This window comes from Prionailurus bengalensis, chromosome A3 (genome assembly GCF_016509475.1).
Source record: "Prionailurus bengalensis isolate Pbe53 chromosome A3, Fcat_Pben_1.1_paternal_pri, whole genome shotgun sequence".
NCBI classification, from domain to species: Eukaryota; Metazoa; Chordata; class Mammalia; order Carnivora; family Felidae; genus Prionailurus; species Prionailurus bengalensis.
In genome coordinates this window covers 25,036,604-25,048,622 of record NC_057354.1, presented here as the reverse complement: position 1 = coordinate 25,048,622, position 12,019 = coordinate 25,036,604, and the positions used below count along the sequence as shown (strand labels likewise).

General features: G+C 50.1%; 1 protein-coding gene across 11 annotated transcripts in view; it reads left to right on the top strand.

Annotated features, from left to right (window-relative positions):
* The window catches only part of RALY (RALY heterogeneous nuclear ribonucleoprotein), an 85,695-nt gene extending 74,023 nt beyond the window's left edge, over window positions 1-11,672 (top strand). For 6 of the 11 annotated variants that reach the window (XM_043602552.1, XM_043602555.1, XM_043602556.1 and 3 more), the window contains 7 exons: window positions 936-1,200; window positions 2,604-2,676; window positions 2,870-2,917; window positions 4,980-5,146; window positions 5,869-5,982; window positions 6,190-6,380; window positions 8,805-11,672. In XM_043602552.1, coding sequence (XP_043458487.1) covers window positions 945-1,200; window positions 2,604-2,676; window positions 2,870-2,917; window positions 4,980-5,146; window positions 5,869-5,982; window positions 6,190-6,380; window positions 8,805-9,188 — 1,233 coding nt within the window. In that variant the 5' untranslated portion in view covers window positions 936-944 and the 3' untranslated portion in view covers window positions 9,189-11,672. Of the gene's footprint in view, window positions 1-935; window positions 1,201-2,603; window positions 2,677-2,869; window positions 2,918-4,979; window positions 5,147-5,234; window positions 5,281-5,868; window positions 5,983-6,189; window positions 6,381-7,571; window positions 7,621-8,804 lie in introns of those variants that run through there. The other 5 variants (XM_043602558.1, XM_043602559.1, XM_043602560.1 and 2 more) reach the window with 4 other exon arrangements.
* Window positions 11,673-12,019: the final 347 nt, after the last annotated feature.

Genomic DNA, 12,019 nt, shown 5'->3' with positions numbered 1-12,019 from the left:
GGTAGGAGAGATTTATATGGCCCCTTGGGGTAAAAGACATTGCCAGGATGTAGAGAGTGAAGTGTAGGTACAATATTATCTCTAAGCAAACAACAAAATTTGAATGAGTTAGTATAAAAATAGATAATATGCTGACTTAACTATAATATTTAAATTGGCTTTAGCTCTGGGAAGGAGAGTGATAGAGATGAAAAAAATGGGCTGTGGGGACCAACTGGCCTGTTTCTGACAAGTCAAAGAACTTATTAGAGTCTATTTCTGGTAAAATATGAATAATAGTAATAATATTTAATGGAGTCTTGTGATTACTCAATCTTGCCTGCCACCCTTAGCCTGCCATGAGTGCTCAGTGAGGCTTATTTCACTCACCTTTTTAAAAATGGTTGGTACCAATAAAGACAGCCATAACTAGGTCAGTGTCTGCATCAAACTGAGCAATTTTCATAATGTGGTGGTGTTCTAGAGCAGGTATTACCCGCAGTTACCATATGACTTCCTCACCATGGTTATACATTGAAGGAACAGAAGAAAAACTATGGAAGGTCTTCAGATTTAGATCCTGCATGGTGTAACATTTGAGATAAGCATTAAAGAATGGGTTTAAAAGAATTAGAGTCCAGCAGACCAGGGTTCAAATCCCAGCCCTGCTGCTCACTAGCATTGTGACCTCTGACTGTGCATTTTCTCCCTTGTGAAACGTCTTGGTTCTGCGTATCATGTCAGTACCAAATGAGAGAACATATATAAAACACCTGGCCATGAGGTCAGCATCCCAGTGAGATGTTTAAAGGGGAGGCTGAATGCTGTACGGTTGTGTGTATGTAGCAGGGCACAGAGCAATCCAGTTTAGCTAGGATTTGTTCCATGGGTAGCCCTTGAGCCCAACTGGGAGACCCAGTCTCACAGTGGCTCTCTCTCTCTCTCTCTCTCTTTAGGTGGCCACCATGTCCTTGAAGATCCAGACAAGCAACGTAACCAACAAGAATGACCCCAAGTCTATCAATTCTCGAGTCTTCATCGGAAACCTCAACACAGCTGTGGTGAAGAAGTCAGATGTAGAGACCATCTTCTCCAAGTATGGCCGTGTAGCCGGCTGTTCTGTGCACAAAGGTTATGCCTTTGTCCAGTATGCCAATGAGCGTCATGCCCGGGCAGCTGTGCTGGGAGAGAATGGGCGGGTGCTGGCCGGGCAGACCCTGGGTAAGCGTCTCTCTTTGGCCCTGCTCCTGGTATTCTCCTGAGCAGGTGCTGGCCTTCACTTTCCAGCTCCCCTCTTAGATCTTTCTTTTTCCCTTACTCTACTACTTGCTACCCTGCCCCTATCTGAAATGTTATAACTAAATAGTTATAAATTATATTTAAGTTATAAATTAAGTATTTATAAAATATGCAGGGTTGAGTTTTAGAAGCTTCTCAAAAATGGTTCTGTCTTGTCTTTGCTTTCATAGTGACTCTTAATGATAAGCTTTATGATTCTGGTTAAAATGCAGATTCCTAAGGGAAATGGAACAGAGTGGACTAGCATAGCCTGTAACATTACGCTACAGATGTCTTAGGTTAGAACTCTTTTTTTTTTTTTTTTAAAGTTTATTTATTTTGAGAGAGCCAGTGAGCTCTCTAGAGGGGTAGAGAGAGATGGAGAGAGAGAGAATCCCAAGTAGGCTCCATGCTGTCAGTGCAGAGTCCGACACGGGGCTTGAACTCATGAACCATGAGATCATGACCTGAGCCAAAATCAAGAGTCAGATGCTTAACCCGACTGAGCCACCCAGGTGCCCCCAGGTTGGAACTCTTTATGAGAGCCGGGAGGAGGGGCTAGGAGCACAAGGTGAAGTAGGTGCCTTTGGCCTTGGTGCTATGTATATATGATGTGGCCATGTGGTAGTCTACCGTGGAGTGTGTACAGTGCACCTACTTCTGTGTATATGTATGTTCAAAAAGGGATATTGATAGATGTATTCCTGAATGTGTGATATGTGGATGTAACTAAACATGTGGAGAATATGTGAACACATCTTTAGAATGTGTATATGTGAAGTGTATGTGTCAGAATGTACTAAGTGTGTGTAAGAAGATATGCATATTTATTTGTCAGATATTGAGATCCTGTCATAGGCTAAGCATCATTCTAGGTAGAAAGATGTTTGGTAGAATATTTGCTTGAATGTGGCTCATTTGTAGATAGGCAGTTATGTATATGACATCGGAGCCAAGTCTCAGTGTACTTGAGAGTCTATATGTTATTTTTGTGTGTGACTTGGTTACCTGGATATGTGAACAAGTATGTGAAGATATGTATCTGAAGTACTTATTTACATCAGTGTGCTTGAGAATGCTTACATGTGTGATGTCCATGGCATGTATGTGTGAGTGATGTGTGTGTGAGCGTGCGTGCATCTGAATGTATACGAATTTGTAAATAGGCATATCTCTGTGATGTGTGGGTAGGAGTCTAATGTGTGAAGACCTCTGTTGGTTGTATTAGTTAGGAGAGTCCATTGTCCCTCACACATAGAAATTGCTGCTACTGTGCAGGAAGGTGTAAGTGTTTGGGCTCCCTGGTACCCTGCCAGCATCTGACTGTGCCTCCTTTCTCCACACAGATATCAACATGGCTGGAGAGCCCAAGCCCAACAGACCCAAGGGACTAAAGAGAGCAGCATCTGCCATATACAGGTGGGGCGCTCTGTCTCTTCTATCTCTCTCCATCTGGGTGGGATTGGTCCCTCTTTCCACAGAGGGAGTGAACATTGGTTGGTGACAGTGTGCCGAGCCTAGAATTTGGGGAGGTGTTTGGAGATGAGGGCCTGTGGAGAGTGGGCTGAGTGGCTGTCCCTAAGCCCTGGCCCTCTCCCCTTTGTTTCCCCAGTGGCTACAGCTTTGACTATGATTACTACCGGGACGACTTCTACGACAGGTGAGCAGGGAAGGGGCGTGCCCAGGCATGAAAAAGCCAAGCTGGAAGGGTCCTGAGAGATTACTGGTGTAGCCCACTCAGTCCTCCATGTGGAAACTGGAGCCCAGAGGTGTGGACGGGCATCTGCCCAAGGCTGTTCCACAAGTTGGTGGCAGAGCTGTAACTAGGGTCTAGTTCTGCAGGTGCCCAGGTCAGAGGTTCCCCACCCCACACTGTCTCCCATTCTGACTGCCCTTCCACCTCCTAATCCTGGGTTGGGACTCAGTGGGACTAGACAGCAAGGGACAGATAACCATAGCAAATTGGATTATAGAAAAGGTTACTAGAGTAGGTGCAGGGAGTTTGAGCCCTCATGTTCCTGCTGTTTAGTCTCCTTACCTATTTGAGGTGCTCAGCCAGGTGGAAGGAGCCTCAAAATCTCAATGAATACCTCTTGGCCTTTCATTTATAGCCAGGAGGCCAGCAGTCCTTTGGAGGTCTGAATTAGTTCCTGGTAGGCTATGTGGCCCATCCCTTCACCCTCAAGCCTTCCCAGACCCCAGCCTTGAGCTGTGGGCTCCATTCTATGGCACTAGCCACATTCCCAAATGGAAATCATGATGGGGGCTGTTCCAAAATTCTCCCTTCCTTCGTCCTTTCCATCCTGCCTGCCTCAGTCTGTCCAGGAAGAACAGAACCTCTCTGAGCCTTGGTTTTCTCACCTCTGAATGGTTTCAGGAGACAGTGCGGTGTAGTGGAATGTGCCCTAGCCTGAGAGTCAGTCAGAAGACTGGGTGCTAATCTCAGCTCTGCCACTGAATGAATTGTGTGACTTTGGGCAAATCCCCTCCCGGTCTGTAAAATGGGTTTACACTAAGTAATCCCTCAGGGCTCTTCCAGCTCTGGGATTCTGTGGTTAGTGATTCTGACCAAGGCCAGAGCCGCCCCCTCCCCTTAGGGGCAGAAATGCAGGGTCTGGGACTGGATCCATTCCCAGAGACTCTCCATCTCCAGCCATCCCCACCCCAGGGCAGGGGCTCCCTGAACAAAGGAATGCCAAGCCATGGGGCATTGCATTGTCTAGTGATGGCATGTTTCCTGGCTGTCACCAAAGTGATTCCATAGCATACCCCAGGGCTGTGTTTCCCTGAAGAAAGGTAATAGTAGCAGATGTGGTGGGAGATACCCCTACTTAGCCTATTGAACTTCTCACTGATGAGCAGGAAGAGAAACTCTCTTGGAGAGGGCTGGGTGATGACACTGGGGACAGCATAGTCTGGGAGCCCAGGGATCTGATCGGTTGTCCCACCTTGATATTCTAATGGATCTCCTCCCCTCCATCTCTGAAGTGGAGTAAGAGGGCTGGGGTGATTAAGAGGGCCCAGAATTAGAACAGGTGTTTGGGACTCCAGCCTCATGCCTCTGAGGCCATAGTCTCCTGGTTTGAGAGTCTCAGTACCCTGGCCTTCACCTATCACACCTTTTAACATGTGTGCTTTTAACCAAGTTTTCTCATGCCCTGCTCTCACAATAGCCTTGGGGTGGGGAAGGGTGGGGGCCTGGCACAGAATTTGAGGTAGTCATCCTCATTAAGCAGATTTTGGGAAAACTGAAGCTCAGGCAGGCTTAGGGATTCCCTATCTTCCTACATCTTTTTGTTCCCAGCTGGAATTTTGCCTTGCTTTAGGGACATTTGCAAACTCTGACCAGAGGTTGGGGTGGCAGTTGACTGAGCAGAAGCAGAAGCCGGCAGGCCTGGATGATAGGGGGACGTGGGGAAGGTTCTTTTCTGGGGCTGGTCTCTGTTTGCTCCTTCCTTGAACCAGGGTTGAAACCATTACCACCTGCCACCTCACCTGCCCTCATCTGACCTGACTGGTAGGAAAGGTGGATGAAATGAGAGTCCCAGCAGCTTTTAAGGTGCCAGAAGCCCATCCTCTTCACTCCCAGGGCTTGTTGGGAGCAGGCGGAGGTGTGTAGTACAGGCTGCCCAGCCCTTCACCAGCACGTGCTTGTCTAGAGTCGCAGTGCCTTCTGGTGGCCACAGGCCATGCTGCAGCCTCTGGCCCATTTGCCCCTACAGGCTCTTCGACTATCGGGGCCGCCTGTCACCTGTGCCAGTGCCCAGGGCAGTCCCTGTGAAGCGACCCCGGGTCACAGTCCCCTTGGTCCGGCGTGTCAAAACCACCATACCCGTCAAGCTCTTTGCCCGCTCCACAGCCATTACCACCAGCTCAGCCAAGATCAAGTGTGAGTGACTGTATCTTCTTCCTAGATCTTTTTTGTTTTTTCTCATTAGCAAAATAATAGAATCATGTATTTTTACATTGGAAAATAGATGAAGGAACAAATCTCCCACAGTTCTGCAGCTCTAGCACAACCAAGTGAGTATTCTTACTGCATTTGTAAGAGGAAAAGCCTGACCTATGAGGAGGAGGGGCTTGGGTTGGGCACAGAAATGTCCAGTGCTGTGACATGGAGCCCAGTGAGGAGAAGGTGTCCTCTTTCCTATAATAAGGACAAGTTTGCACAGGCCCACTGCTGGTGTGCACATTCATTCTGGTGTACACATGTTGCAGCCAGGCACCCAGGAAATCTGATGGTAAAACACCCACATCCATCCATACACCTTGAAATCTGGGCACCACCCTATTTAACATAAGGAAGAACACATGATTGCTCAGGTGCACGCCACACCTGCATTCTCCTCCATCTCCAGTCCCTTTCATTGTTGAGAGGTCATGGGAAGAGATCCAGGTGCAGAAGGGTGGACTGGTTACTATAGGCATGGTCTCAAAAGTCTCAGAAGCCACGGGCAGCTCCAGCCTTTTTGCTGGCAAAAGAACCATGGATGAAGACAGTTCCTGCCACTGGCCTGCCTTCCTGGTTGACAGAATGGGACTAGGGAGGATCTTACGTTAGTGTCAAGCTCCCAGCCCCTGGGTGACAACGTATACTCCCTGTGCTCCCAGTAAAGAGCAGTGAACTGCAGACCATCAAGACAGAGCTGACGCAGATCAAGTCCAACATCGATGCTCTGCTGGGCCGCTTGGAGCAGATTGCCGAGGAGCAGAAGGCCAACCCAGGTCAGCTTCCATGGGTCCTTGCCCAGCTCGGGGACCAGGGGCACAGGGCAGAGTGCGGGGAGGTCAGCGCACAGGGCAGAGAAGGGCTGTGGCCTCCAACGCCACATGGATCCGCCATGCCGAGGCCTAGCTGCTGCTAAGATCCTGCCTTGGGCAGCTGCCCCAGGCTGAGTTCTATTCCCCTCTTCCCACCCCTTTCCCCTCAAGATGGCAAGAAGAAGGGTGACAGCGGCAGTGCCAGTGCCAGTGGCAGTGGTGGGGGCAGTAGTGGTGGCAGCAGCCGGCCACCAGCCCCCCAAGAGGACACGGCTTCTGAGGCAGGCACGCCCCAGGGAGAAGCACAGGCTCGAGACGACGGCGATGAGGAGGGGCTGCTGACACACAGCGAGGAAGAGCTGGTGAGGGCACAGCTGGGGAGGGGTGCATAGGAGGGGAGCAGGGGAAGGGGGAACCCTCTGAGCTGCTGAGTGTCCCTGTTGAGCTCCCTCCTTCCTCTTCCTGGGAAGGGGGATACCTATTTCAATTGCCAGTCAGAAGTCCCACTGAGGACCAGGGTAGACCTCTCTTGAGTCAGGGCCCATTCTAGACATGGTTTCCATACAGGTTGGACAAGGGAAGAGTCAGGGGCTGCAGGGAGCACAGTCTGCAGAGTTTCAGGGGGCAGGACTAGGATTGCCTGGGGAAGCCTCAGGGAGGTTGGGTATCCACTTTACCTGAGGATTTTCTAAAAGCTATTCCTGCCTAAGCATAAAACACGTTGTCTCATGAGAGGCATGGAGGGAGTTCTTTGTTATTGGAACCCTTCAGAGTGAGGCTGGGAAGTCATTGGCAAGGAGCTTATGTCAAGTAGGAAGGTAGACCAGACTCTGAGTATGTATGATAACTGTTGTGTGCCTTCTACTTGTTTACCTAATAGACACTCACTGAGCACCAGGCCCTGTAGTTTCTAACTTTATTTAACCTTAACAACAGCGTCGCACTGTGCAAAGTTACTACTCTTCCCACGTTTTAGCCAGTGAGGAAACTGAGGCTCTGAGGAGTAGAGTAACTTGCTCAGGGCCTTATAATTAATAGGGGATGAGCCAGAATTAGAGCCCTGACTTCTTCACTAGGTCTGGGACTTTCTCCTTTTCATCAGTGCTGGGTTCTGGCATGAAGACAGATGGGCTCATGGCCACTGTAGTTAAGAGATCCTCCTCCTTATGTCCCTAGCTTGTCTCTCCTTTTTTGGACCCATTTACTCTCTTAGGCATAGTAGTCTCCATAAAGGCCCTAACGAAGGCTTAGCTGTCCCAAGGATAGGGAGCTCACCCGTCCACCAGGCTTTCAACCTGCTACAGTCTAAGAAGGTCTTTCTACGTAGAAATGTGCTCCCCTGCCACACCTAGAACACCCTTGACTGGTCCCGTCTCTCTTCTGGGGGATGGGCTCGGACCATCCTGTCAGGATCCCAAGCCAGCTGTGTTGAAACTGGTCCCATAATCATCCCTCTTTCGGAGTTTGGTCTCCAGAAGTGCAGTGGGCCCCAGGGCATGACTCAGAGTTGGTAGTGAGTGATGTATGGTCTCTTGTTGCCTCCTCCCTATCAGGAGCACAGCCAGGACACAGACGCGGAGGATGGGGCCTTGCAGTAAGCAGGTATGGGGCTCCTGGTGGACAGGGGGTGAAGAAAAGTGGCAGGCATGCCATGAAGCAGACCTGGCAGGGTCTTGCTATGCCCAGCAAGGGCAGCCCCTCCATCCTGTCAGCCATTTGACCATGCTCCTTTGTAGCAGGAACTTGCTAGGCTGTCGGAGCAGGAGCCATGGATGGGCTAGGCAGGCCAGCCCTGAACGGGTTCCCTCAGTGCACTCTGAGGCATGTTGTCCAGCTCCACCCTTCAGAAGTTCAGAGTCTGGTGGAGGAAGACACAAACCATGACCACCCAGTGTGAGCAGGATGATGGGGTGTAGAGGCAGGGTGTCCATAGGGGTGTGGTGGAAGAGTTGATACTTAGCTGAGCCTATTCAGGATTGAGGGAGAGGTATCTGAGGGAACAGCTTTAGCAAAATACAGGGTTCTGATGGTCCTTGGTATGTGGGAGATGGTCAGGAGTCTCCTGTGGCCATAGTCCTAGCTCTGCATGGTAAGGCAGAGGGAGCAGTTCATCATCAAAGTGATGTTTGTGCCAGGCTTAGGGGCTAGGACTTAACCCTGCAAGGTTGTGATTGTATCAGTGTAACACATGGGAACTGAGGCACTGAAAGGGGCAGGGAGGTAGCATATATCTCACTAGATCCCAAGGTGGTAATCGGTGGAGCCTAGGTTTGAATCCAGTGGTGTATGGCGTCCCAGCCTACTCTCTGGCCAGTGCTCGCCCCCCTGCTCTGCCCCATTTCTTTGGGGGTCGTGTTCAGGGTAAGACAGGCTTGGGTGGAGGAAATCCTTGACCTCAGAGGTGTCTTTACACCTGACACGTTCATTTTGTGAGGTGCTCCACCAGCAAGAGCTTCCCAGACAGTTTAGGAAATTGTATATATGGAATCCATCCTCTTGGAGCTTCATGGTTGGTTTTACCAAGGAAGCTAAGTTTTACCTTGTGAAGCCAGTTCTCAGATGAGGTGCAGGGCTCAGGTGAGGAAATGGAGGCTCAGGGAGGGGGAGAGACTCACCCAAGATTGTATGGCCAGAAAATTAGGAGGCGAGAGCCAGAGCACAGGCACATCTCTGTCCGCAAACAGTAAACACCGTTCTGCCCTTTTGTCTTCCCAGCCTTAGTAATCATGGGTCCCAGGGGCTCTTCCTGCCAGCCTCAGTCTCTCCTTTGTCTCTCTCTCTCTCAGCCTGACAGGAGCAACGGCCAGCGGCAGGAGAAGGGCGTGCACTGTATCAGGCCTCATGTTGGGCACCCACCCCTGGATACCACCCCCAGCGGGTCCCAGGAGAGCTGGCAGCAGGCACCTCCTCCCCCACACGTCCCAGCCACTGCCACATCCTCTGCAGGTGCAGTTATCGGCCTCCCCTCCCCACGCACCCTCCCTGTTGGCACCGCCCAGGCCAGAGGACAGAGGTTTCCCTATACTCTACCTCCCCTCCCAGGACACTCCCAGGCTTGGGGTTTTTCTATAGGTTTGGAGAGGGGAGGGTCACGGGGAGGGTACCCTGACAATAAAGAGATTGGATCCCAACTTGCTCTGAGATGGGATGGTTTGTATTTATTTTCTTAAGGTACCCTAGTCCTCCTGCCCAGCCAGAGTCTGGTCTAGTCTGCTTCATGCCAAGAGTCTAGTCTGGTTTGCTTTACCCTGTTCTTTTTCCTCTTTCACTTCTCCCGGTTAGGGAGCATTGTCTCGGGTGCATACTGCTGGGCTGTCTAGGCCTTAGTTTCCACAGCTAAAATGGAAATAGAAATGGCCAGTAGGGTTCTTGGGGGAGGGTCAGATGTCCCAGTGCCCAAGAGAATACTTTGGTGGCTGAAGTGCCAAGCAATTATGAGCTACTTGGTTAGGCAGTGGTAGGTTCAGGTCTTAGCTTCTCATTTAGTCTGGTCTTTTCCAGCTTTAAGATGATTCTGGAAACTGCCTCGTCCTCTCTTCTCTGTCCTAGTTTAGGATGCTGTGTTTTTTCACTTGGGCTCTGTCCTCTCACCAGCTTCCCAGTCTCTGGCTTCTCCCTGCCCCATTTCCCACTAGCCACTATGGTGCTTTTTCTGAGTCATGTCCCTTCCCTGTAAAACCCTTACCTGACAGCTCACCGTTGGGACAAAACTCCCAACTCCTGTACATGATCCTGTATACTTTGGCCTCTCCTGTCTTTTGTCACCTGCCCCACACAAAACAAGTCCTTCCCTCTCATAGGCAGCAAGTCATAGAGCCTCACTCCCATTAACCTCAAGCATTAGGAAGTTGGCATCAGGATACCTGTGGCTTCCCTGTACCTATTCTGGGCTGCCTGTCTAGATGTTTGCTTTGTTCTCTGACAACTGACAGTGTTCCTTCAAATTTCCTCTTCTGTCCTAATTTTACTCCACAAGTTGACAAATTTCCCTGCGTTCAAATTCCTAGGAGAGGATCACCTGCCACAGCGGATCTTTTTGATTCACTCATAGGTTATATAAGTACCCTCCCCAGTCCTGTGAACCTGGTGACAAAGGTGTGGTCAGTTAGTCTGGACTCTCTGGTGTGGGGCTTTGGTGGGCAGACACCCAGAAACGTGCTTTGCTCCTGGTCTGGCACGTACTCTTGCTCCTTTCTCCATCTGAGAGATACCCACTCATTATTAAGCTGCTGTTCCAGTGTCAGGCACCTCTGAGAAGTCTTTCTTCTCAGCTTACTGCTCTTCAAAAATTGTTCATTCTCTCTTCTAGACAAACTTTCCCAACACCGAGAATTCGGTCCCATCATCAGAAAGGGGTTTGGGCTCTCCAGTCGTCTTTGCATGTTCCTCAGAGTGTCGGGCCTGCTGGAATTCTTGTTGAAAATCCCATTTCAGACCAACTGTTCTACAACAGTCTCCATCAAACTTTCCCCAGACTTTGGCCCCGGGTTTTGGTGGAGGCTAGAGGCTGGGCTCGAGACAGTGTTCAAGCTAGGCCACCCTGGGTGTGGAATCACCCAGGGAAGTTTTTGTTGTCTCGTGTCTGCCTCCCTGGGCAGCCCCTCCTGCCTGTCATTGGCCGGCTAGCAGTCTGAAGCCTGAGTGTGGCTCTGCATTCCCAAGCTGTGCAGGGGCCTGATTAACCCGCCCTTGAGGCAGCCCAAGTTCTGGACCCACAGCTGAGCCCCCATCCTCGCTTAGCCATTGCCTCATAATGTGATGTGGAGCAAAGTTTCTGCCTTTTTGGCGCTTCAGCTCCACAAGTGGGCTCACAGTCCCCATATGTGTGCCTGTCAGGGACCCTGGGCAGCAGGGGGAGAGAGGGTAGAGGCTGAGGCCTTAGTGGACTTAACACTGAGGGCTGGCACCATGTTCCTGAGTCTCCAGAGCCTAGTGCTCTGTGCCCCTTGCACTGTAATAACATTTTCGGATTCTATATGGCCATAATAGTGACCGAGGCACTCACTTTTCAGGTTTGGGGTCAAGTAGAATAGGAGGGGCTGTGAGCTTCTGTAGTATGCTAGGCAGAAGAGCAGGGAAAATCCCTTCCAGGGCAGGAAATGTCTGCCCTACAAGGAGGCCCTGCCTAATCACCCTAGCACCAGGACGTCCTGGACAGATGGAGATCCCCATCCTGGCATCCCACAAAAGGCCCTAAACTACTTAGCCCCTGGGAAGATTTGAGTGGGAAATTCACATCCACAAAACCCTGCTGCATACATCTGCCCAGTCCTCTCTCATTCCATTGCTCATCGGTTTTCATTTATCTGTTCAACCTCTGAAAATCAAAAGGAGATGATGAAGAAACAGGATACCAGATTCTACCCAAAGGGCTATGATTCCATAGATATTTTGAAGATCTGAAGCCTCATTTGTGATCTTGGCAGCTGTTGAAGGAATTATCACAACCAGTGGTTTTATTGGCTTTTCTCCCTGTACTGCTGCCAATAGTTTGTGATGCAGGGCGAGTCTTATTCCTTGCTAGGTCTCCTGTTTCCTCATCTGTGCAAGGGGTTGGCCTAGATCTGCGATAGTAAATGGGCCTCTTATCATCAGTTAACTTGTATAACAAGCCCAAAATGTAGTACTTTTAATAAACATTTATTACCTTCTGATTCAGTGGCTTGGAAATTTGGGCTGCACTCAGCTGGGCAGTTCTCCTTATCTCATCTGGGCTATGATATGGCTGAAGTGAGCTGGCAGATTGGCTGGGGGGCCATGGGTCCCAGATAATCTCACCCACTTGTTAAGGAGTTGGCTGGGCAGCAGGGCAAGTGGGCCACATGTACCCAGAATCTAGCAGGCAGACCAGGTAAGCTCCAGTGTACAAGTGCTCTTCCAAGTTCTTGCCCATGGCATGTTTGCGAGGTTCTTTTGGTCAAAGCAAGTCATATGGCTAAGTCCAAACTCTTAATTTGAGGAGTCTCAAAATATGGCCCAATTTTGTTTTTAATCTCTCTCA